Here is a 27,882-nt window from a genome sequence, read left to right on the forward strand (position 1 = left end):
TAGTTATCAATGAGAAAACAGGCAGTGTTGTGTTGACCTAATTTCCTTCAGAGATGTAGTAGAAATGTAGAGATCCTATTGATCATAAATGTAATCCAGTAGAGGAAATGCATTTAAATCACATAAAAGATCAGGATCAGAAAAGTCTTGTGTTACAAATATGTTGATTCTAAATGTACCCCATTAGAAGCTGTTTTTAAAAATTGTACAATTGTCAATATTAATACACTAGCTGCAATATATAAAGCGCACAAATGTAATCTTCCACCTTATATCCAAAAGATGTTTATTAAGTTTATTAAGACTATTGTTTTTTTGTTTTTTTTAAATATTGAGCTCAGGAATCATAAAATTAAAAACCACTGTGTTCACTTAAAGGGCAGTTTAAATTTGTTTTTGTTTTGTTTTTGAGATGGCAAAGAAACACAAGTCTCCTCTGAAATGGACGTCAATCATCCTGTATTCAGTTTCTGTTTTGTTGCTTTAATTGTTGAAGCTTTACTTGTATTATGTACAGGCTTATGCGAAATAAGTTTAACGTTGGTCTAAACCCTTCGGTCACAAATTATAAGAAGGATGTTGTCACATGAACAAAATAAGTTGTCAGAAATTGTTTGTTTTGTTTATTCATTTTGTTTTCCGTTTCTGTTTTGTTCTGTCGTGCATTTGGTTGACTAAACTACTACTACTACTACTACTATTACTGCTGCTCCTGGTTCAATAAGGGGAGGAAGACAAATATACACGGGGCACAAGAACACCAAAGGGCCGATACCCACATACCTTAACTCTAATGCACCTCTGTGTAGTTTTTACTTGGATGAAGTGATATTAATTGAGGGATCGTTCTTGCGCCCTCTGGTGTCACCCGGAATCCTCCTCTTGCAGTGATCTCTGGATTTGGAGTTGTGGTCTCTGGTGCCATCTACCGGCAATGTGTTGATCTGTTTGTTTTCCACTTGTTTTCAAACTATATTCATGAAGACGTTATAGTTTTGAAAGTAGCCGTCCAATTTGATCACATAATTCCAAACTGAATGGTGATGAATCAGTTTTGCTCATATTTTTAATAACTTCATTAAAATTAGATTCAAGTATATTTTTTGAAAGTGTTGTTTACTCATTTGAATCAGCTTTGAACAAAATGAGGACTTTGCTCACTTATACGCTTTAATATGGAGTGTTCTCTCATTCCCCAGAGGGGAAGACTGGTGTTGAGTTATAGGTTTAATGAAATCAAAATAAATGTTGGAGAGTGAAATCATCAATGCTGTATTGTGCAGTTAAAGCAATTGTTGTTGGTTTTATGTGATTTACAGAAACAAGCTAAACAAATAAACTCAACAGCACGTTGACCTTGTTTGGAAAAGCAACTGTGATATCATTTATCAATACTTAAAATAATACTCTTTTTTAAATATATATAGATTTTTAATATTAATATTAATATTGACAATGGTACTATTGTCAATATTCACTTTAAAAAAAAGTTAGTGGCTTCAATGTCTATGATATGATAATGCAGTCATTATAGAAAACTGGACGTTAAGCAACATGACCCACTCAACAAGGGTCACTGAGGACAACAAAACAACAGCAAAATAATTAAACCTGACAGATGTCTGCTTGTAAACACCCATTGTATGCCCCTTATCCATTCCTGGGTCCTGGGCGGGTAATCCTATCCCAACTCCAAGCAGGTGACAATCTGGACAGATCATCAGTTTCTCACTATGTAAATATAGAGATTTACATTCACGCCTGCAGGCTGTTTAGGATCAACAAACCTCACGTGGACTTTCACGTGGTCTGAAGACATCTTCAGGCCGCAGAAGGGAAAAACAACAGGAGCACCTGAAGGAAACCCACCCAGAAGCGACAAACAGGAGGAAGACCCAGCTTGTGTTCAACATGTATGTATTTAATACATTTCACCTTGAAACAAATTAAGTGGAGTGTTTGAGTATTGTTTAATGATACCGAGTTCAAATGTGCTTAAAATGACCATCACTGTACTGTCACCTGTGAAACCAATATTTGATAACTTTTGGAAATTGGGTAACAAAGTATTGAGACATGGTCAGCCTGTGATGGAGGGATGCTTCTAAAATCAATAGATGTAAATGTTTCTTCTACACATATAGAAATACAGCTTTATCTCAAGCTAAAACTACATGAGGCCAATCAAGCCTGGCTAGTGTTCTCCTATTCTTGTTCCTGTTAGACAGCTTTGGCAAAGCAATATTGTGTGATTTAAAGCCACACAATAGACAATAACTTTGTTGACGACAAAATGACATATAACACAGATACTGGACCAACAGCTGTTGTGCAACCAAACCAAATGAGGCCAGTGGCGCCACGACTGGGCAAGTGCACCCCCGGCTCTCCCGGCACTCAGGCCGGCCGACGTAAGACCATAGCAGGATGTGCTACTCTGGCCCCCTCACCCCAGGCACCATCTCCCAAATCCCTATTGTTGAATAAGATCTAGTGAGATAAGGTAGGGTATTTGAGGGACCACCTGGATCACCTGGACCACCTGGACCAGCTGGACCACCTATGCTGCCCAAAACTGCCCCTGGATGGCCCAAGCCTGACTATTTCCTATTTAACTTGCCTAAGACTGATTTATTACTATGAAATCCTCATTGTGTTGAGTGCAGATAAATAGAGCATTCATATGTAGTCGGTCTTTCCCAGTGGGAAATTGAACCATTCGCTCATGTGGAAAAATATTGGAAACTTTCAGCAAAGATAATTGATCAAAATTAACCTGTCAATGAATATTTAATACTCATATTTACAAAATGTCTTAATAAGAATCCAGGCAAAATGTTTGCAAAAAACAAAACAAAAAATAGAGACAGACAACCACCCACACCCAGGGAGGCTTTTAGACCCCCCTGGGGGCCCTCGGCAAGAAGAACTATGGGGGTCTCCCGGCTCCAGAATGATGATGAATAAAGTGCAGGAAGACAGACCATTAAAGAAATACTTTAATAATTAACATATAAATTAAATAATAAATAACATTACTATCTAAACTGAATGCAAACTTTATGCACAATATATAAATGCCAGAAAAACAAACGCAACTGAAATGTGCAAAATTCTAAGTATGATAAAAATTGTAACCACCAAAAAACAAAACAAAAAAACCAAAATAAAAACAAGGAATTGAAGCGGAAAGTAAGAACTGTGACACTTTGGTCTTATATAGATAGTCCACTTGTAGTTGTAGTATTTTTTTCTTAAAACTGTTGTTTGCTTGGCTTCTGCAAATGCAGCCACAATATCGTTCATATCTAAAGACTTCACAACATCTCTCTCTCTGGAAATCAGTGCTCGTCCTGTGAGCCTCTCCCAGCACATGGTTGACTTCAAATACGTTTTGATAAGCTTCAACTCAGAAAAGCTCCTCTCGCCAGAGGCAACAGAGACTGGAAGAGTCAAGAAGAGACGCAGTGCAATGCCTCGATTGCTGTATAGATCCAGAAGATCCTCACTGTAAATGTAATTTTAAATGTCAATGGAGACAGCAGAATTGATCCCTGTGGCAGTCGCGCGTGCCACCGCTGGGTTCCCCCACATGGGGGAGTCATGGAGTCAGAACTTTCCAGAACCATTATTATTATTATTATTTTTTTTTAATTAAATACACGAGAACTCGAAAATTCAAAAACATTTACAAACAGACACAAAGCCTCTTCCAGGCTCTCGTGCTGCGTCTGTGTCTCCGGGCGGCTCCACCTTTATGGGCAGAGAGGTGAGGCGGCACACCTGATTCACATCAGGGGCTTAATCACCCCACCTGCCACAATCTCCAACTTTAAATCATCAGCGTCAATCTTATGCATTGTTTGCTCGAAGCTCTTGCAACTTGCACGAAGCTTGTCAATCTATATCACCCGTTGCATACTTTTTGTTTTTGAAAACAGGAAACTGTAGAGGACACAGACATCTTCCATTTTTGAGGATTCTATTTTTCTTTTCATGTGCCCTGAGGACTATGTCCACTTCATCTTTTCGGTGTGTTTGACAACAAGGACTCCACGTTGATGAAGGGTGGTAGTGGGGCCCCATTAGGGAGGTTCCCGTCGTGTCATTGTAACGTGTCCGGGGGTTTCAAGTTGTGTCGCAGATATCTGCCGTCTGTCGGGGCCCCCTACAAGCATCTAGCCAGCGACTACTCGGAAAGGGCTCCGTGTGGGCGATTTTCGATGCGCACTCTCAAAGCAGACGCAGTTTTATTATTTTGCCATTGAAATTGACTGTCTGCCGACCCTCGGGGCCCCCTTCAGCTTGGGGCCACAGACAAATTATTATTCTTTTTTTTTAATTTGAACAATTGGACAATATATATATATATATATATATATATATATATATATATAATATATATTCCCCTCTCGCCCTCCGCGGGCGGTCACCTGTTTTTCTATTCCAAGCTCGGGTCCTCTACCAGAGGCCTGGGAGCTTGAGGGTCCTGCGCAGTATCTTTGCTGTTCCAAGCGCTGCACTTTTCTGGACTGAGATGTCCGAGGTTGTTCCAGGGATCTGCTGTAGCCACTCCTCCTGTTTGTGGGTTACTGCCCCGAGTGCTCCGATTACCACGGGCACTACTGATAATAAATATATATATATATAGTTCCAAAAATGAAAACGACTAACATCTCACAATATCTTTTAAATCTCAAATACATAGATACACATGCAAGTAAACAACAAATGTATACGTATACGAAAAATATATATATCCAGACGACAAACCACACACACACACACACACACACACTCCTCATTGATGAGATTTACTGCTGATTTTTCTTATTTTCTGCTATTGTTCTGTCAATTATCAAAATCATGTTGTTGTTTGCTTGTTTTGTTCTTTGTTTTGTGTCCTTTTGTTTTTGTCTTTGCTATCATTGTTGTGATTATTTTGGTTTTTGCTCTGTTGTTGCTCAGGCTGGTTTAATCATGGCAGTTGGAAAATATTTGGATCACTGTGATTATCGTATTATTATGAAAAAAAGAAAAGAAAAATGTATGAAGCACTAACAAGGGTATTGTATGTATCTCCCCACCCAGTCTATCTCTCTGTTTTTCCTCTCCTCTCCTCTCCTCTATCCTTTCACCCCAACCGGTCCGTAGAATGCCGCCACCTCTGAGTCTGGTTTCTGCAAAGGTTTCTCCCTGTTGGGGGAGTTTTTCCTTTCCACAGTCGCAAACACACCTGCTTGCTCATGTGGATATGTTGGGATTTTCTATTTTCTCTATAAAAGCACATTGGAATGACTGTAATGTATTTAAAAATTTATTTTTTTAATAAAAAGAAAAAAAGAAGGAAAAAAAGAAGAAATTTCAAAATAAAAAATAAGAGTGCTCGAGGTATAAATAAAGATCATATAAATCAAGAAAAACTATATCTGACACAGCTCTTGTATATTACTTGCTTTGGAATTCATGCTATTCTTTAGATTGGCTAGATATTTGGAGAACAAGGCTTTAAAAGCAAATATGTTCGGACACTGGTGTGCAAATTCAATACAATGTATGTTAAATTTGGCAAAAATAATTAAAAGATTGATAATACATCTTTTTTAATAATTTATTTTATATGTTTGTGAAAGGCCAAATATAATTGCTCTTGAATGCATGTTTTGTACAGTGGGATGAAAGGTATCAGCAAGAAAAACATGCAAACGTTAAATGTTTAACCAAATTATTACCTGATTTTAAATAGAGTTCTAGTTTGTAGCATTTGTACAAAATAATGCCAATTTTACAACAACAAATTGTCTAAATACTATTTTAAAACCAGCTTGTCTTTTTAACTGCATGTTGAACGAGGTTTGTAGTGAAACAGACAGGGTGTACATGTATGGATTAATAAAAATGAATCTAATAGTAATTTGGGATAAGGATAAAGGAATAATAAATAGGTTCAGCTTCTTCCCACTCCTTTCAGACACAATTAGTATTTGTGTGCATATGTGGTATGAGTTTATATAGTAGATTTAGTTGTTGACACAAAACTGAAGGGCAAGGAGAATTGATCAGAGAAACATGCAAGAGGCCCATTAAACCAGGAGGAACAATCTGTCCACAGGACGACTGTCAGTCATCCACAAATCGAGCCTTTATAGAAGAGTGGCCAGAAGAAAGCCACTGTTGGGGAAAACACAAAAAAAGAGGAGAAGTCCTGTTGGCAGTTTGCCACAAGTTGGGGACACAGCAACACAAGTGGAGGGAGGTGCTTGAAGACTCACATTGAACTTTTTGGACTCAATGTAAAATGCCGAGTGTGGCAGAAAACTCGCTGACATAACCTTGAATATCATCCCCAATGTGAAATATGGTGGTGGCAGCATCATGTTGTGGGGTTGCTTTACTTGAGGAGGGACAGGAAGGAGTCAAAGACAAGGCAATCCTGGAGGAAACTCTGTTGGAGTCACTTGAGACTGGGGCGGAGGTTCACCTTCCAGAAAGACAACCACACTGCAGCCAGAGCGACAGTGGAAAGGTTTAGATCAAGTCGAGTCCGTTATTTGTCACACTTATACATAGTATAATATGCCGTGAAATGTTTTCATTACTTGTCCCACACTGTAAGGACAAGTTAGAAGAACATGGGGTCATGACAGGTCCAGTGTGATGTTAATGTTGATCCGGAGTGGGTCGTACGCCCTCTGCTGCTTCTTTCTGGAGCTCCACAATCAGCTGATGATTGGTCTTGAGGCTGTTGTTATCTGCACCAGTCCTCCAGGTGGGTGATCTCCATCAGATACTTCTTGTTATTATTGTTGGAAATCAAAGCATATTCATGTGTTACAATGGAAAAGTCAAAGTTCAGACCTTGAAAATCTCTGGCAATACTTGAAAATTGCTGTTCCCAGATGCTCTCCATCCAATCCCACTGAGCAAGAGCAAGGCTATTTTACAAAGAACAGTGGGCAAAGCTTTGTCTTTCGGTGTGTAAAGCTGGTAAAGATACATCAAAAGACTTGCAGCTGTGATTGCAGCTATAACTCTACAAAGTATTGACTCCGGGGATATAAATACTTTTGCTCACCACCCCTTTCAGTTTCTATTTGTAAAAAGATTTGAAAAGCATATATTAATTTCCTCGCACTTCACAGTTACTGCTGCATATTGTGTTGATCTATCAGAAAACAATTCTCAATAAAATACATTTACATTTGAGGTTGTAATGTGACAAAATGTTGAACAGTTTGAACGGTTATCAAAACGTTTGGAAATCCATTGTACCAATGTTTGTTCTATTTTTCCCCCATGAAAAACAAAACAAAACATATTTTGAATTGACTCAGAAATCACCTGTCAGTCTGGCACCGCTTGAACTCATCCTGCAGAGCTGGAGGGACCTTCATTACCGTCAGCAGGATGCCGCTGCGGAAGTAAGTCCTGAGTGCTCGGTGCGTCATTTAGCTCAAGGCCATGACGCTGTTCCTCCTTCGACACGGAGAGAGAGGGTGAAGGGAGATCTGATGTCTCACATTTTGTTGACAGTTCCAATCCATTTGCAGAAAATGAAGGGACAATGAATTCAAGTGGTAACATTGCAGTTGACTTTAAAAAGTGGCTAATCCGTCAAAAATATAAAGGTGATATACATTAAAAGTTGAGATATTGATATGATACATTTGTTTTTGAAGTCTAGAGACAAAAAAACGGTAGAGGATAAGTAAAGCATGAAAATTATTAACCGTTTTAGTGCATCTTGTCTGGTGTTGGACATTCAGACAGCAGGTTGGCAATAAATACATCATCCACGCGATGTCACCCTGACTCTGTTATGGAGCCTGAGCGCAGCGCTGCTACAGAAATTCAAACTAAAACTACTTTCTTACGCAGTTTCCGATCACTTATCATTATTATTATTATTATTATTGTATAAATAGCTACAATCAATAAACATTATTCCAAACAATAATTCAAATAATATCATCGGCTCATATTATTTCTTTGAACCTGCAGCCTGTCTGTGTAACGGAATTCCATAAGAGCGCATTACGCATGTGACACACACGACAATAAACCGTGCACGCGCCGTGCATCAGTTTGATCGGGAGCGTACAGTGCCGGTCCGAATGAGTTTGACAGAGAAATAGAACAAGTGTTTTGGGTAGACTCGCCACTTCGATGAGCAACAAACGGGATAGAGGCCCGGTACGCATATCTCTCATCGGATTATGCCTTTCCCACCGCGGGAGGAGAGCAAACGGGACACGGGACAGTACAGCGGGGAGGCGCGGGACAGCGCGGCGGCAACCGGGGACGGGCAGAGCGCGGCAGGCGGACGGATCATGTGCGCTCTGGAGAGGGAGATAACAAACCGCAACCTGCACGGCGACTCCAAAGTGGACTGCGTGAACTGCGATGGGCCGATAAGGCGAAACTGCCAGGACGCGGCAGAAGTGTCCGTGCCCCTGTCACTCACCGGAAAACGGGTCGCTCACATGGAAGGAGACGACCTCTACAGACTGCGAGACCGAAAGCTTCTAATCGAGGACAGAAAACGACTTTGCGCCTTGGCTTTGGGCACTGCTCTGCTCGGGATCCTGCTCATGATAATCCGCGCGGAAATATGTCCCTTTGTGTATGAGCCGGTAGGTACAAAATCCTCCAATTATTCTCTTTGGAAACAAAACATACTGCAAACCACTGCCATATGACACTTTCCTTCATCTTCATTAATAAACGCAACAGTCCCAATTCCGGTCAAAACTTGAGCTGATAAAGACATTTGCACTTGACACTAGTTAAATGACTTTTCTCTCCCTGGATTTTTACAACGACTCGTGTCATGAACACTATTTACCCCCGAACACATCATCAGTTAACATAACCAACATAATAACTGCAGTACTTTCCACATCATGCTTTGGATGAACAACATCTCAACTCATCTTCACTGCGAAGTTCATGAGAAGTTACATGTGCTGCTCGAAATACGTTTCATTGGGTCTTTATCAACAAACAGGAACTAATTTATAGTCTATTTTATTACTGTATTTTATTTTGCTGAATTTGATGGAATTGGTGGAGAGGGAAAAAACCCCACAATTGCCTATATTTGTCATAACAACAGAGTTGATTAGAAGTCAACACAAACTCATGCAGCGGAATCTGCACCTGGGCTTTGACTCTGACCGACTGATTAGTTTGTCCATTTTGTGTTTGGTTGCACAGCCTCATGACTTTAACATGCAGATCTCAGAGGATAACAATGCCAGGCCACACAATCAACAAATTATTAACTCCCTCTGACTTCCTACAGTTCCACATGTGGAAAAAAGTTCTCATGCATACCTAAAAACATCAGACCCCCTCAAATGCTGTAGCTTCAGTGATTGATTAGTGTGAGAGATCTTCACATTTCTAATTCACATTGGTTATGCTTCTTTGACAAACCAGTGGAAATACTACCTGACCATGAGTATGCATGAGGGTCAGACTTGGAGAGAAATGAGTGTGCACTTACTGGCTTAGATATGCTTTACTGTTGCACTTCACTATTATGAACCAAGAACAGGTGTTGTCCAACTATTTCTAACAACAGGCATCAGCTTGGGAAGTCATGGAAATGCTGATGCACTGGAAAAGTCCTCTGCTGTAGTTAAAGCATATTATTTTGGAGAAGCTGATTTAACCATAGGTTATATAACCATTGCCAGCATTCAGCACTTTCCCTTCATGCGCTGTCCACATCATGAGTGTAAGATGTGGCAAGTGGACAGACACAACATTTAGTCATGTAGGCTTTTTATGTGGAGCTTTTTTTTCTGAATTAATTTTTAAATCTATTTGTAAATATGCTATAATATGTTTTGGAGCTGTCCTATGATTTTTAATGCCAGTGGACAAAGTTATATTCAAGCACAGCTTTTCATGGTTATGCATGAAAACAAGGCTATTTATGGAACATTTTTCCACATTTCACCTCTTCCCCTACAGTGAGATTGTTAACAGTCCTTGAGGCTATCTTTCCACATCATTTAGTGTATAATTATAGCGTTTGCGTGGCCGGTCTAAAAGTCTCTTGATTTTGGCGGTGCGAGTTCCTGCTACATCCACTTTGACCCAGATGTGACCTCACGTTATCTGTCCCGCAGCACTTTGACAACTTTGACAACTCTGGGTTGACTTTTCAATCCCACACAGCATGCACACATTGAGACTGAAAAGCTAAGCATGATGTAGTGTTTTTAAAGGTATAACCTTCCTGGTAAATCAGATCATTGGATGAGACGGACTGACTGTGTCGTTCCAAGACTCCAGGTCTGCTGTCCAAGAAGAAAAGCTAAAAATGTTGTTGTGAAAAACTCACATCAACTTACTTATTTCTTAGTAATTCAATCCTTTACAGCGTAAACGTTACTTAATATGATGTCCCAATTATGCAACATCACAACTGACTGAATCACAGGAAACAAACAATATTGAATGTCATGTCAGACATAATTAACTGTTCAACATTGCATAGTCCACACATAATACTATAAGTTACATTTTGAAAACAGGACTGTGCAGAGATCTTTGGAGGGGCAGGTGCACAAAGAAGGAAAAAGGAACACTTGAAACAAGACTTTAGTTTTCTAATGCAAAGAATTGTTCTTGATGGGAAACGTTGGACCACGACAAAACAGATGTTAGACTCAAGTGCACTTATCAACTCCGCATGTGTCATCTGACAATGCAGCTACAAAGTGTTTGGGATTTCCTTCAAGGATTCCTGAAAGAAGATACGACACTGCATGATAATATTATGGTCAACTATTGTTCCTCACAGCAAGGGTATCCAAAGTTGGAGTTGGGTACAGTGGGCCTTTGTGTGTGGAGTTTGCATGTTCCCCCCTGTTTTTTCTATGGGTTGTTAACTGGGTACTCGGGTGTCTTGCCATAGCTCGAATACATGTGTGACATCATATTTGTGTTTTGGTGCGAGGAGATGCAGTGGCATATATATATATATACTGCAGTCATGTCAGGTAATGTTCATTAGTTCAATTCAAACAGAACAAGTGCGCGCACGCAAGCACGCACGCACACACGCACGCACACACACACACACACACACACACACACACACACACACACACACACACACTGAAATTCAATTTGCTCTTCATGCTTGTGCACATTCAGACACTCACGTATGCCTGTACATAAAAAACAGTCATGACGAAACCTACCTGGTAATTTTTGTTTTAAAATGTTTGGTTTAACCAAATTGAATATTTTTCTGATGGTGTAACTGATGGTGTGTAGAAAGTGTATATACAAGATAAGATAAGATAAGCTAATCCTTTATTGATCTCACAGACAGAGGAATTTGCAGTGTTACAGCAGCAAAGCAGGATAGTACAATAAAATCACACAGTGCACAATAAAATTTTGATAAACACATAGTAAAAGAAAGTAGCATCCAAAAAACATTAAAAAGAGCCAGTAACTTCACTAGAACTGTAACTTAACTATGTATATTACTATTTATCAATCTTAACATTTAATTCCTTGTGTTTGAGACTATTTAGATCAAACAGTGTATTCTCTGTCTGTCTCGCTGTGTAACAGCTCCACCATTTAATAACTGAGAGGTGTAACTAGTTTGTATCACATTTTGAAAGCATCACATCAAGGAGGTGCGAGGTGTTGACTGAATATTCAAAAATGTTTCAACTGGGCTTGGACTTCCCCGCATTGTGCGAGCTAACCCCCCCCCCCCCCCCCCCCAGAGTACTTACAGTAAAATATAATAAAGATTGTAAAGTTATATGCATGCATTATTACATATATCAAACCGGACCACCTTCTTTTGCATTAGATTTGGTATTTCATGTTTTCATTTATTTACTTTGCCTTGGGTGGCCTGCTCTATTGACAGTGGCTCAATGTTTGTCCAAGAAGAGACTATGAGAGACTGTTCATGTTACAGTTTACCCACATTCGGTTCACCAGGCTGGAAGGAACTGTTTCCAACAAGAAAATGCTACAAAAATAATGTTCAGAAACTCGGCAAGAAACATGTCGTTGAGCTCTCTGTTATGGCGTGTGGTGAAATGCTGAGCCTTTGCGGGGTCTTCTAACTGGCCCTGGATAAAACGCAGGCCTGATGTGGATGCTCACTGTGGAAAACAAGGTAATGTGCCAGTGAACGTCACACTATGCCACCGACATGGTCAAGTTTGAAAGTTCATAATTCACGTTTTGACTTTTAACCACATCAGAATCGCTCCCTGTTGAATTATCCACACCCTTGAATTTGCATCAAGATGCAAGATGTTTGATTACAGAATCACAGTTGTTTTTTTCTTTTTCTTTGCGTGGTCTCTGTGGCAGTAGAGCATGCCACCGCCGGGTTCACCCACAGAGGCGTGGAGTAGGCGTGCAAAGTATTAGGTGAAATGTAGGGTTTTTCCCGGGTACTCTTGTTTCCTTACACCAGGGGTGTCCAATCTCAGTCCTGGAGGGCCGGAGTCCTGCAGGGTTGAGCTCTCTCCCAGTTGCAGGACACCGGCCCCCCCCAGGACAGACTTTGGACACCCCTGCCTCACACGATCCAAAACCATTCATTTGAAGTTTTTGTGTGATTGTCTGTCTCCCTGTGTTGGTCACAGAGCCAACACAGGGAGCTGTGATAGTGGTTGGCAGTTCCATATGTTAGAACAATGTGCCACCAGATGCTTCTTAGTTAGTATTGATTGTGAGTTTTCAAAGTCCCCAATAGGTCCCACATTGTCTGCACACAATTCCTCTTCTTAGGATTACTCATGTGAAAGTATTTCATCAGTTCTGTGTTGTCTACTGCTCCAGTCCAGTAGTATTTCCCAACAGATTGCCCTGGTTGAGTAGCGTGGAACGTTGATCCGGGCAACGTCTGAGCCACTCCGACTCTATTCTTTTCATAATCACCCAGGCCTGAGGTAGGCTCTCATAACATTAGGAGTTTTGTCTAAGGACCCAGACTCAGTGAGCTCCAGCAACCATCACTGGTTTCCTCTCTGCCAGGGACAGGAAACTGAGGCTACACTTTACAGAATCTCAACAACATGAGATAATAGGAGATTGGAAAAACTTCAACTGGCCTGATGATCCTCGATTTCTCGCCTTCACATTTACATGTTAGGGTCAGAATTTTCACAGTAAACAACACGAAAGCATACATTTAGGCTGGTGGTGGTGATGTAATGGTGTGGGGGATATTTTCCTATTAAAATCATCCCCTTTTATATTAATCGATTGTTATATGACAATATATATGAATTATATGAATATGACATTTCCAACCTGGGTACAGTTGATGAACCTGTTCACCTTTTTTCGACCACAGTGTACTTATCTTTTGATGGTTGTTTCCTGCAGAATAACACACCATGTCACTGAGCGGATATTGAACATGAGAAAAAAATATCTAATGAAAACACAAATACCTGAAAAGAGGCCGAGTATTTTAATTGACCAAGTAGATAATTATCTAATTTTTCAACATTGCAAACTAAAGTCAAACAAAGTTTTCCACAGGTCCGACTGAAATTACAGTACCAGTGACGGTACAGGGGTCACATTGACAAAGAAGCTCTCTACACATGTTGAATCCATGGTTAAGTAAAGAGTTGGCAGGAAAAAAATAGAAGTTGTTCCAGTTTTTTAGAAATTGACAAAACATTTTTCCATGGTGGGCTAAAGGTTTAACAATGTTATATGAGTATTTCATCAAGTTTACCTAGTATTTTACAAGATCCTACCTCTGAACACGCCAGCTTTGTTGCAAATGAAACAATTTCTCTACTTTTTTCCTGTATGTTGGCCAACAGTGGTCTTATATCAGCCAGGAACTTTTCATTGAGTGATTTCCTTCAATCTAGATACAAGCATAATAAACACCACCTTTATTGCATGTGTTCTAACCCTTTCTACTAATGGTATCACACAGAGTTCACAATCAAACATGGTATTGACAAGCTATTTCATAAAACACAATGGAAAGAGGAGCAGCTGGTCCAGAAAACCATCTTTTATTTTATCCAGCATCTCCGTTGGTTATGGTTTTTTTTTTCTTTTCACAGGGAAGTCTCATTGCCTTGATCGTCAACTGTTCCATCAGCCTGTCCACTGGGTGTCTCCTGATCCTCATTATAGCTTTCCATTATAAAGACATCCTGGTGAGTTGGCTTTCCACTTTTGACGCTATTATTATGTTATTAAGTCAGAGTTTTCATATGAGTGCATGTGCATTGTTGATCTCCAGGTTTCTACATTCTGTGTTTTGTGCATCACTTTTTTTTTACACCGGGAATGTTTGTCATAAAGTAGATCAGCTTGGACTTTGCTTTTGTTTGCAAAATTTGATAGTGATTGTTGTCGAAGGAGCATTTAGTCCATTGGCGGTTTAACACTGATTGTCCTTGTTATATCTGCCACGTGTTTAAAAACCAAAAAAAACCCAAAAAACCCTAAGCAACGAATATCAGCCCACACAGGCATGGAGACTATTGCAGCTGTGATGATTTTCCAGTTCTCATGGATCACTGCTTTTGTGTGTGAATTTGATATATATGGAGGGATTTGGTTGAAATTAACCAGAGTAAACATGTTGTCCAGCAGCCATCAGGATTGTGGTGTGAAAAATGTAGTACAAAGTTTTTTCTGCACAGTTGGGTTTGTCACTGTGTGTGTGTGTGTGTGTGTGTGTGTGTGTGTGTGTGTGTGTGTGTGTGTGTGTGTGTGTGTGTGTGTGTGTGTCTGATACCAGAGGGGCTCTACTCCAAGTGCTTGGATGAGATAACGAGGAGAAGGTTGAGGGTGGAGATGCAGTGTTGTTTTTCGGATCATGTTACTTGTCTCCGTTATAAATATCAGGATGTCTCAATGAGTGAACTCAGAAAACAGCTTGATTGATTGAAAAAGCTGGTAGAAGGGGAAATAATAATTCATTTCATTCTCCTTTTTGATTACACTTACGACTCTCGTCAAACAGAGCACAAAAAGTACAGCAAATAAACAAATAAAAAAAAAAACCTAGATTGATAATATGAACATATTTGTACCTCCTGCTTTGTGAAAGCGTCACTTTGTTGTTTTTCAACAACACTTATGTTCAGATGAACCACATGAAGATGGAGAAGGAGTTAAAAAAAAATTATATTTCAAAAATCAAACTGTGGCAGAGAGGTGATTAAGCCCTGATGTGAATCAGGTGTGCTGCCTCACCTCTCTGCTTATAAAAGGAGGAGCCGCCAGACAAACTGTGTGACAGGTGGGAGAGACCATGAGAGAGCCTGAAAGAGGCAGTGGTGTCTGGTGTGCACGTTTTGAGTTTTGTTTGTTGACTTACTTGAATAAAAGAAGAATGGACTTTGGACAATCTGTCTCTTGATTTGATATAAACAAATCATGTGGCGATGTAACACAAGATCACACCCGTTTCAACTTATAATCAACCTAATTGAAATCCTTTTAGCCATACATCTACGTATGTACCACACAACTTATCAGTAAAGTTATACCTAAATCCAAAGTCAGAGACATGTATAAACTGATACCACCGATGTTCATTGAGTTCTGACTTCTTTCAAATAGTCCAGTAGAGCAGATAGAAGAGTGTAGTTACAAAACTAAAATAGGCGTTGGTAAAAACAAATAATTATTGATAGAAATAGATACAATCTCAATAGTAAGAAAATTTACTGAAACCTTCCGATGCAGCATATATTGAAATGTCCAAAATAACTTGCATAATGGATGTTTTTACAAACTCAACCTGACAACATGTTTTGCACAACGAGGTCGCTAAGTCTATTGGCAGCATTAGTGATATCTCAGTTTGGGTCTCGGTATTGTGTTGTGTCCACTATGAGGCCAGGAAGTAGCCTCTTGTGAGTCGGTCTTGGCACGCACACCCCTGATGTAGACAAAATAAAATATGAGCCAAAATACATTTTAGCACTGAGTCGCCATAAGCACAAAAATTTGATATTGTGGAACTGGACGTGCAACAGAAAATTAATCTCAATTTGGAAGAAAATAAACTTAAGGGGGTGGTCAGTGACAAATTCATGATTTCATATACAACACAGAAAACAAAGCAAACAAAATTCATGGTGAACCAGACGAAAAAATGCATCTTGCCACAAACAGTTTTTAACGTAGCAAAACAAATTGTGTTGTTCATTATATTTCAATAAATTAACAAGTGAGGTAAAATGGATCAAATCCTCACGAAGCAGATGTGGGGACGTGTGATGCACTCAGTTTACGTGCCATTATTTTTCTGCAAACTTACCGTAATCAAAATGTGTGTGTGTGTGTGACAACAGCCGTGTTAGTCAAAGCACATCAAAATGAAAATATGAATTGCCACTGAGAGAATATCTAATGTTTCCTATGGTCATGCATACATCTGACATTAAGCTGTACGTGTATTTCCACTGTTATTAATCCACTGTCCCTCCGTCTTTCAGCTGTTCATCATTGACCACAACCATGTGGACTGGCGTATCGCTATGGCCAGCCACAGGATCCTTGTGGTTACCCTGGAGTTGTTGGTCTGTGTCATCCACCCTGTGGGGTCATACTTGGAGGCGAGCTTCCATGTCAACTCGTCCTCCACCTCCACTCTGCTGTGCGTCTCCAATCACAACGGCGAGGCGCTGCAGGCCTTGGAGCTGCTGTTATCAGTGTTGATGTTCCTCCGCCTGTACTTGGTGCACAGAGCCATCCTACTGCACAGCAAAGTGCTGCTGAGCGCCTCCTACCGGAGCATCGGCTCGCTCAACAATATCAACTTCACCTTTCGTTTTGTTCTCAAGGTACTGATGAACAAACACCCGGCGCGTACGCTGCTAGTCTTCATTCTCTTCTTCTGGCTCACTGCGTCTTGGATGCTTACTCTGTGTGAAAGGTAGGGAGGATGACTGCATGAGAATCAGCAACACAAATACAAGTGGATATTTACTCTGTGGTGTCAAACGTTGGTAGTCGGTCGACCAACAGGTGTGGGATATGTCACATGCAGAACTGACGTCTTCTTATTTCTACATGTCTTGATACACTGGGTGTAATTTCCTTGGCCTGGATGGAGAGTCATACTAACATCTTTGGTTATCTTTGCTTCTATGAAAGGATTTTTACGAAATCTAAGAGATAATATAGCCCTCCTTCATAGCAACTGAAGCATTTCAACCTCCACATCGCCATTTCAAAATCAAGTGAGCTTGATAAAGTTGGGCCTGTCCCACAAATATTAACTAGCACACATTGGAAAAGTAACTAAACAAATGCTCACTTTTAATCCCCAATGCCATTATTCTTCGCACTTTTTAAGGTTGTTTTTTTTTAGTTTGACCTTTAGCAATGATTGGTTATCATGGATTTTGGAAACACAAGACTGCCTGAAGTAACATCAATCATTTTCCTAATGAACCAAAGTCAAAACAAATTAAAATGTCCAAATTTGTGTTTCAGCACGAGTTGCTGTTTGTCAGCGTTCAAACATAAGCGCATGCTGCAGCTCCGTCTGTCAACCATCTTCTTCCAATCATCCACCCGCTGTTTGACTCATGCACACTGTAAAGCAAGACATGCATCTTAGTATAACATTCCTCCTCCAACTTTGATGGTCAATTTGACGTTTCTATTCAAAACGGATTTCCATTAATAGGTTTCAAAATCACCATTTCCTGTTTTGCTGCTTTGAAAAAAAAAAAAAAAAAAGTCTTTAGCGTGAGCCAGAAAAATGTCAACCTGATCCTTCACAGGGTGTTTTTCTGTGTAATTGGTTTGTGGTCATTTTTACATTTTGATCCTAATTGCTTCATGAAATGAAAAAAACAAAACAAAAACCCCTGATTAATTGCAGACAAGACTGAAAAAATGTCCGGACATTGAACTGAACTCTATTCTCACACATGTGCCCTGAGTAGCCATAACATTATTACCACCTAGCTGTTGCACCATACACACTGTTGAAGAACCATCATCCTGCAGCAGTTTGAGCTCAGCTGTTGTGGCCGACCACAAGAGGCAGCCTTCACTCCCAACACATCACTGTGCCTCGGCCTCCAATGAACCCATTCTGATTCAGCACTTTTTCTTTGGATCATTTGTAACAGATACTAACTATTGCAGACTTCGGGGAACTCCCCACGAGAGCTTCTGTAGCACAGGTGCTATGAGGTAAAAGTAGGCCACACCCCGAACGAGATTCCAATCCATTTGACCTTTGTTGCTCCGCCCTTTACACTTTGCTATTTTTCATCTATGCAACAAGTTTGAGAACAACGTTTTTCCTTGGAAACTGATGTATCCCACCCTGACAGGTACCAGGACAATTGTTTTTATCTCCTTCTGTAAGTGGTCATAATGTCGATAAGGTTGATTCAGGGATATTAATTATCACTTCCTGGAAACCAATACGGTCCACATCAAACCACCTACCATGCTGATTAAAAGTTGTAGAGAAGATTTGTGGGGTCAGCTTAGACAACTGTTCAAATTGTTCACTAAAACTTTTAAGAAAATAAATGATAGGTCACCGTGTTCTTGTAATATTTCCTTGACAGCAAATTTATAAGAAAGAGAAAGATTTAATTTCCCAGATATTATGCTTGTGACAGTTTTTTTTTTTTTCCTGTATTTTTTTGCAGTAAGTAAAATATTCATGCTTGATAGATTTATATTTACACTGGTTTTACTTTGTTCATTTTTTTCTACATAAAGTTGTTCATTGAGTTTTTCTAAATCATAAAAAAGACAGCCACAGCTTTGATACTGCAATACACACATACATACACACAAAGTAAATGTTAAAGTCCCTCATATCTCTTTCTCTAAAGCACAGACTATTTTGTATTGAGGACATTTAGAAAATCACAAATTTCTAAAACAAATTTTGCTCTATATTGGTTAAATATAATTAAATGTATTGAAAATCTTGTTATGTAGACAAATACGGCCTTGTGCCATATAATCAGGTGTCGTTACAGTTCATATGGCTGGGGTTTGAATATGTAGTAATAGACGAGCAATACTTCTGTTTTTGCTGTTACATAACAGAAGACAGAAGTTGTACGGCTTTATCCAACATACGGTCAACTTATGGTCAAAGAGGGCCGGAGCTGATTCCAGCCGGCTTTGGGTGAAGGCAGGTTACGGGTCATCGGTCCATCACAGGACAAACAGAGAGACACTCACACCCAAACACCAACTGACCTAATCCATGTACAGTCGGTGGGCTGCATGAGCATCTGGAGAAAACATCCCTTGTTCCTGCCTCAGAGCTGTTTTCTCCTCCTGCAGGCAGACTCGGGAATTAACAGGCAACATGGACACGGCTCTGTGGCTCATCGCCATCACCTTCCTCACAGTGGGATACGGGGATGTGGCACCCAACACCAGCTGTGGAAAGGCCGTATGTCTCTTCACTGGAGTCATGGTAACTTGGTTGGGTTTCTTCTTACATGTAATGCATATGTGGCTCAATGTTTTCGAGGATCCAACTCTGAAATCCAAAAGGTTTTCAGAAAGTGCATGGAATAGTGAGCATACTGGAATACATACAACACGCAACTATTGTGAGGTATTTGTGTTATTTAATCAGCTGTTGTCTGGCCTGTGTGGGGAAATGATTTAGCCAATTTTAATGTTTGCTTCGATAAGCACTGGGAGTGGAGATGTGTTATCTTTGTTTCACTTCAGTATTTGTTCTTAATGAAACCACCTCACGAACTTCTGTCTGTGTACGCAACCACCCTGATAACACCTACAATAACAAGATTTTCCCCCGATACTATGATTCCTTCCTCCATTTCTTCTCTGGTTTGCTCTGATTTATACCCCTGCACACGAATAAGCTCTACTCTATGAAATATTTCGGGTGATTTTAACCAGCATGATCTATTATGCCATATTTGGTTCGAGTTGTGTTGGGTCTTTCTTCTGACTTAATACATTGACGATACATTTCATTTGATATATTGCATTGCTTTCCCTGCTGTTCCCTGTTGTTCCATCCACTCCAGGTTACTTCATCCCCAATACACCAAGATTTTTCTCATTTTCCTCTTGAATTTTTCCCAATTTCACTTCACATCCCTCCAGCATGGCCAAGTCATCTCCACCACCTCTTGCAGCCGATTGCACGAGTTCTCTCGTCAAGCCCCGTTAGACTTTGAATCACAGGTGTGTGACTTCCATCAGAGCTGCAAGTGAGCGTGCTGTTCTTCAATAGCACTTTTGGTGGTACCAGGTGCTGATGTGAAAGGATTGAGGGAGGTCGACGGTCGGCACACACCGAAACGATCCGCAATGTTTCTGATGAGTGGTAACATTGTGTGCTGCTGGTTTTGTTTGTTCCTTGTGAATATAATGTGACATTAGCTGACCTGTCATCAGGGAGTATTAAAAAAAAATTCTAATAAAAAGTAGAATCAGAAACTTGGTCGACTTGAAAAGGTTGATTCCACCATTTGTGTACAAATAAGAAGTGAATAGGCCTTTGAAGTGGTAAATTTCTTTTTTGCTCATGCAAGATGAACGTTATAGTTTTATGGCTTTAAAAAGTCACATTGAAAAGTTGGGAGGGAAGGTCAGAGATAGAGGTGTAGGCATCTGAGATAAGACAGTTAGAGGTGATTCATTTAGAATAAAGTCACTGACGGCGAGGAGTGGCTGCACGCTTCAAAAGACAATACGCTTTACTCGTGCCTTAAAGTGTGACGACAGCAGATAAGACACTCTGCTCTGGTTTGGGATGTGGGCACAGATCTGGTTTCGACACCTCTGTGACAGGGTGGAAAACAATCTTCCCAATCCCCCCCCCCCCTCTCTTTCTCCATCTCCCTTGTTTTTATAGGTTCCCCCCTTTTAAGGGAAAACTTTCCACCATGTCCATTTTTAGGTGGTTTATTACCTTTGGCGCCAGTACAACAAGAGGGTGTGCCAACCTGTGCCCATGGTTTGGAAATAAAATAAATGCCCTCCTCCCATTAGGGAAGATCAGAGAGGTGGTGACTGGTGGTGATGCTCACACCTGTGGTATGGCTGAAAGCTTCCTCGGTCAGTGCTTTGGCGTCTGTCCACCCATAACTCGCCTCACAGCTGTGTTCACGGGTTGACAACACGACGTGCATCCCATCGCTGTGTGTTGACGGATCCTCGGAAAGAGTTTGTACCTCCCTGGTTTCACAGACGATGTAATGATAGATATTTCTGTGGCTGTTGCAGTGAAGGATAAATATATCTTTCAAAAAAAGCTCTGGCTGACATTTTCTTATGCTCATGTGTCAACTTTCTTATTTCTCTCTCTCTCTCTCTCTCTCTCTCTCTCTCTCTCTCTCTCTCTCTAATGCAATGCCAAAAAAGGAGAAACAGGTAAAAGGAAAACAAAACATTTCTCTTTTTGTAAGCTTGGCATGTGTGTAGTTTTGTCTTTGGGTTCTGTAATTTGTGTGATTTTGTGGAGGACTACTCTGTGTGCCATTTCAATATTCACCGTCATTCTGTAGCTCCTTTTCCAGTAATAGCACAGTTATCCTCAGAGGAAAAGCCTCACTATTAGGTCTGTTTTACCAGTGAGCTTTTGGTGCAAATATAACTTTTGATTTATTAGACAAAACTATTTGGGGAATGAAGATCAACATTGAGTTTTCTCTATAAGTTCTTTACTTTAAGGCTAAAAAAAACACAAAAAAACCCCAAGGAAAACTAAAGCCACTGTTTAGGATACGGACAAAACAAGATAGAGCCAGGCTGCAATGACTGGCCTCAGTTTTACTTCACGGTTTCTTCTTCGACGTCGCTGAGAGAGTGAGCTGACTGCAGTGTGTGTTTCTGTGTGTGTGTCGTACTTAAGGGAGTAGCCTGCACTGCCATGCTGGTCGCAATCGTCACTGAGAAGTTGGCATTAAACAAGGGAGAGAAACATGTGCACTTCTTCATGCTGGACATCCAGATTTCCAAACGGGTAAGAACATGCAAAAAAGTTCAATACTTCATGTGGCACTGAGTTTTGGGAATACACACAATGTGGATGTTTTGTAATGGTTGAACTCTATTAACATAAAAGGCTGTGGTGATGAATTCTAATTCCTGTTTGATTGTCAGCTTGCTGATATTTGAAATGTGTTTCGGTTGGATAGTCCATCAGAAATTAATGTTAGATCCATGTTTAATATTGCCAAATCCTTGCAACATTGCGTAGTAATTTAGACTGGAGAGCAGAGATCCGTCTCATTTTGCTGTACAAAATAACATAACACAGACTAACAAACATTAGTATGCTCCGTATTGGTTTGAAATGCTTGGTAGTTGTGTAAAATAAGACTTTATTTCTCCTGATCTGTCAGTTTGAAGCTGATCCCAGCCGACTACGGGCAGAGGCAGGGCACACTGGACTGTTCGTCTGTACTTTTGGACTAAACAGTGGTTTTTAAAGTGTGGTGTGGGACGGGATTCCCCTGAAGGGTTGCCACAGAGCTACATGGGGGGTGAGCCAGGAAAATTACTGGGCGTCAGGGGGATACGTTTTTTCCACCATTCCTTTTTTTCTTTTGGTTATTGCGAAGCAGCCATGATGAATTATACAAAGTGGATGGTTAAAAAAAAAATTTTTTGCACCAAAATTCATTGTAAAAGTAATGGAGAGGAATTCGAAATAAACGTTGTGCAGATATGGAACACTGGTGGCCCCATCACTGGTCCATTGGCACATTTTGTAAAAATATTTTAACCACATTTAGACCACATTTCACAGGTAAATTCTGTTGAATGAACAATGAACACTTACATGGTCTTTATCAATACTTCCCCTGTGGTAGAAGTGCTATGTCACAACCTGGCCCCCAAATACATTTTTTAGATTTATATATATTTAGATGATGATCCCTGGCCTTGTGAGAAATAAGCGTAATAGTTATTGATTTAAAAATGAAATCATTTCTGATTTGAAGCACCGAGTTATGCTTCTATTGCCTGTGTAACCCAAAAGCAGTTTGACCTTCATTAGCATGAATAAGCAATGTATCTTTAAATCAGTCAGCACATGGAGGATCGTGTCCAAAACATTCACATAGGAAGTCAGCAAACGAGAGCTTTAGTTTTATCAGTCCTTGCATGACGGTCTCATCAGTCAACAATACCTTCCTATCAAAAGTTACTGCTGCTACTACTAATACCCAAACAAGTATCTTGATAAGTCATGTAGAGTGGATGTGATCTGCTTTCCATGTCATCCGTGTGTGTGTGTGTGTTTTGGTTTTTGTTTCTATTTTTAAGCACAATTTGTACCTTGAAGTAAAAGTCACAGGAGTACTGGATAGTGTGGGAAAACAGGTTGCAGAAGGAGTCTTTCAACATCTTTACGGCCTCTTTTCAAGGTGTCAAACAGAGGAAATAATCTTATCTCTGCCAGGAAAGAAACTTGAGTCAGTTCAGGACGGTGCAGTGACGGCAGGAAACTGCTCGAGCTCATGCGTGTGTTGGCGAGCATGTGTGAAAGTGGCTTTCTGAGAGGCTCTGTGCTTGGACAGATTTAAAGGTTTTGTTTGTAGATGTGCAAAATTACGTGGCTTGATTTAAAACAAAATTATAAAAAATAAAAAAAAGCCAGCATGGAAACAATGTAGCGTACTGGAATATACATCAGTGAGAGTTCAGAGTTATGTTTGTATGCAGTGCCACACCTTCCCAACAAACTGTACAGCAACGCCTGACTGCGGTTGTTGAACTGCTGTAGAGGATACAACCATTTCCTTTCTCCTGGTGGCTGCATCCGGTCACTTTGGTGCATCTTTCCGCCTTGCATGTGGTTGTTTTGGTTTTTGAGCATGTGTGTGTGCGTGCGTGCGTGCGTGCGTGCGTGCGTGTGTGCGTGTGTGTGTGTGTGTGTGTGTGTGTGTGTGTGTGTGTGTGTGTGGGAACAAGGGAAGACATCTGGATGCAAACACTGACAACTTCTATTCTATTAATAACCCTCACAACAGGACCAGAGTGACATCACTGCAGGGCAGCTCCAGTGATTTTGGCAGGAAGACAAACAGACATGAATAGAATCAAAGAGAAAAGTGTAAAAAAAGGTGATACTGGAGGCGTGTTAACAGCCTGTGTGGATTTCTGTATACGAGCCTCTCTGTGGAAACAACCTTAGAATTCTTTATCCTTCTGATCAGCATCAGAGAACAAAACACAGGAAATACTGGATTCAATCAGTTGGCTTGAACTCAGATTCTTACCCTTTATACAGGTTGGTCTGTTCGTACAGCTGATAACTGCATATTTCAGGAGGATCTTTCCTATTTAAGACTCGAGCATCAAAGTCTGCAAACATAGTTTCTTTTTTTATTTCTTTAATTCTATTCTTTCTATTGTTTATCAAAGTTTTATTCGTTTTTCTATCAAGTTTTAACTGTTTCTTTCTTCCTCATATCGCTTGAAGAGGTTCAGTTCAATTTCCCTTTTTTGTTTAAGTGATTATTTTCTGATAGTTTTTAATCACAGCAGCAGGGAGTTTGAGAAGATTAAATTGAACTTGCTCTCAGTCATAACAAGGAATTCAATGCCATTATAGGTTCAATTCATGCAATCACTTTTGGCAGAAACTGGCAGCCATCTTGAAAGTTCACTGCTAAATTGTGAATTCTGGTGTCCAGTGATAACTTATCCATCATGTTGGCCATGATATTTCTGTGCCTCCTATCAGATCCGCCATGCTGCTGCCAATGTGCTGAGAGAATGCTGGCTGCTCCACCGCACAAACCTACCGAAGGGCAACCGCGGCGAGCACCGGCGACACCAGCGGTGCCTTCTGGAAGCCATCAGAAAGTGAGCGACTGCTTGGTCCAGTGTTGCCTTCGGGCAGGATGTCTGTGTGTTTAGGTCTGGGACAAGGGATGTAAGTGGGTGTTGGTTTGTGTGTTTTACGTGTGTCATTTATGACTCATTAACACAGTATCAACATGCTCACCCACAGAGTCACTGATTTCAACGGCTGATTTCAGGGACTAATTGGATATTTTCGCAACTGCTATGTTGGGTAGGGCATGTATTAACCCTGCTATCGTAAAGAGTCCAAGGCATACGAGCAAGTAAATAATTAACTGACCTTTTGGAAAAAAGAGAAAAACTACCATTTGCAGTATCTGACATCAGTTCACAATATTACACATCCACCCTCAGACACTCATAAGAAAAGAAAGAAAAGGGAAACTTTTACGACGAGGCGTCACCTCTCATTCTGTTTAGTTTTTTCCTTATTAGAGTTGCGTTTGCTCATTACCGAGCCTTTCTGAAGAACAAATGTATTGTAAAAGACAGTAAGTTTTACAAGATCCACTAACCCAACAGCAGGATTTCAGATGTAAGGGTACGCTAAGCCTGAGTGGAAGGGCTGAGCTTCCTGCTTTAAACCAGGCTCAACCATTGCAAATCAACACTCCACGAAAAGTATGAGAGAGAGGAACCTCCACACCTTGGGATTTAAGAGCACTATAATGAGGCCATCACTCCATCGCCTTAATGTCCTCGGGGACTCGCCGGTCAATTTCAAGATCGGTTTCTCTGGTTTCATCAATCTAAAGTACTAAATTCAGAGCTTTTCCACCTCCATTTTTCAAAAGCCTTAAAGCCACATTTTATAAGCTCTCTAACAAACCCAGCATGACTCCTCCAGGTTGAGTAGTGGAATATTTGATCAGTCAGCATTTTCTACGCCAAATCACAGGTTCGGTTTTAAGCCAAGTCGTCTATATTTGTCCAGAAAAAAAACATTTCATCTGCAGATGGGCAGTCCAGAGATTGTATTTGGACGTCTAACAATGGTAACATCATATTCCCCTAGCTTTTCTAGGTTTTTAAGTAATCTTTTTGACTTTAAGAAATTGTCTTTTTGTAAAATGAGGAAGAATATTTTTTAAAATACAAAAATACAGTATTTATCAATAACATTTTTTTTAATGTTCAATTAAAATCACCTTCAATCATGGCATCAGTTTAAGTGTCTGAGTCTTGCAACAATTTTCAAGTAAAAACGCAGAACTTTCATTGCATTTTGGGGGTAGGTTTACACGACAACGGCGCTCGGGAAAACTGAAAACATGATTATTTTCAACAGCTGATATCTTTAAAATGTCAACTACGCACACAAACAATTATGAAAAGCCTGGACTACTGTTCAGGTATAAAATGTACTTTTTCCAACACAGTTTGCTTTCTGGAGCTGTTTTAACATGATCATTTTCCAGTGTATGAAATGGTCCAACTCACATATAAATGTGAATATTTGAAAGGTCACAAGGCAGCATGCTTGCATCTATTTATCTGGATGATAGCGATGAAAGAGTCCTTGCTGTTGCATCAGATGACCTTCTGACCTTCAGATAGAGGGACCTGGGTTTGAACTGCATTAAGGGCAGGGTTATGCATATTTACACTTTATCCAACAGGTTCCTTGATGAACCCCCTTGAAACGTCTTCAAAGATATATAATCAAGAGATATTGGCCTGATTCGGTTGCTTTCAGACATTAGGCGCATCCGGAGGAAACACTGTCCAGCAGTGCAAGTTGCAATGATTGTTTTGTGGTGATTTCTGTAAAAGGAAGCTGCCAAATACAAACAGTAGAGTCTTTCCTGAAGAGAAGTTTCTTTCATTGCTTGTTATGTTGATTTTACATAATCTGGACAATCAAAAATCTGAACTGTATCAGTCCAATATCTTGCTACGATATATATATATTAAAAAAAAAAAGTCCATTTCATTTCTCAATTCTATAACACTGCATAAATCAATGAGCCTTAAATACTGACCCTTTAAAATACTTTTCTCTTCCTGAACAGATTTCGACATTTACGCCTCAAACAGAGAAAACTGAGAGATTATGTCAGTGAGATGGTGGACCTGCCAAAGGTAAATACATTTGAAATATTGTGTTGATTAATTAAAAAAAACGAGAAAAAAAACACACACACAAAAGCAATTAACACTATCTTGGGGCTCACGACTTATTTCCTTGTACAGATACATATACATTTGCTAAAAAAGAAGCATCGAAATGTTTTATTTGTCTGGATATTCATTGGAAAAAAACAAGTTCTCCATGTGGAATCAGTTCAAGATGAAAACCATATAAACCAATGAGAGGCACTAATGACAAATTGATTTCTTCATTTTGGAAAAGAATCCTAGTTTTTCTAAACTGGAAATGTGGCCCTCAGGTCAAAAATAAACAAAGCCATGGTCACTTCACAATCAGTACGGTCTAACAGTAAAATAAACTTGCTGCTCTCTGGTACTGAGTTAATGCAGCTGAACCGCACAATCAGCAAACAGAGAAAGGAGTTGTTGGCCTTGATCATTTGACCAAAACTGTTGGCAAAAGTAACTTGGTAACATTGGAGTGGTTTTGATTTTATAACGGTTGTTTGACCTTGACCTGCTTCACATTCCTCATAAAACAGAGTTAATGAATCAGTAAGATACAAGTACACTATAAGGCTTTGCTGTAATTTTGAAAAAACAAAACAAAAAAACAACAACAAAATATTAGACGGATTTGTGTTTTTCCAACCTCCTAAAATATTAGTCTGATGCTCCAACAGATGCAGATGATCATGTGCGACCTCAGCGCCAACTGGAACAACTCCTATCGCGAGCTGGAGCAGCGGATCCTCTCCATGGAGCAGAAGCTGGACGAGCTGAGTCGCTGCTTCCAACAAACCTCTGAGCTGCTGTCTCAGGCTTTACGTCAGCGTCACGCCGAGATCAGGTAACCACCACTTACTGCAGAGATGCAGTGCAGATCTCCTCACGGCATGCTGCAGGATGTGGTGTCTACGTTTGAATTGAATTGTGGCTTTTTTGGAG

General features: G+C 40.1%; 1 protein-coding gene across 1 annotated transcript; it reads left to right on the top strand.

Annotated features, from left to right (window-relative positions):
- Window positions 1–8,216: 8,216 nt before the first annotated feature.
- Window positions 8,217–27,788, top strand: kcnn4 (potassium intermediate/small conductance calcium-activated channel, subfamily N, member 4; the record flags this gene model as incomplete). The annotated part of the gene is made up of 8 exons (XM_080500549.1): window positions 8,217–8,633; window positions 14,094–14,189; window positions 16,488–16,927; window positions 19,324–19,459; window positions 21,878–21,988; window positions 24,722–24,843; window positions 26,856–26,925; window positions 27,618–27,788. 8 exons carry the CDS (start codon window positions 8,217–8,219, stop codon window positions 27,786–27,788), a joined length of 1,563 nt encoding a protein of 520 aa, XP_080356675.1.
- Window positions 27,789–27,882: the final 94 nt, after the last annotated feature.

The sequence above is a fragment of the Blennius ocellaris genome, assembly GCF_963422515.1.
Source record: "Blennius ocellaris genome assembly, chromosome: 8".
In the NCBI taxonomy this organism is placed as follows: Eukaryota; Metazoa; Chordata; class Actinopteri; order Blenniiformes; family Blenniidae; genus Blennius; species Blennius ocellaris.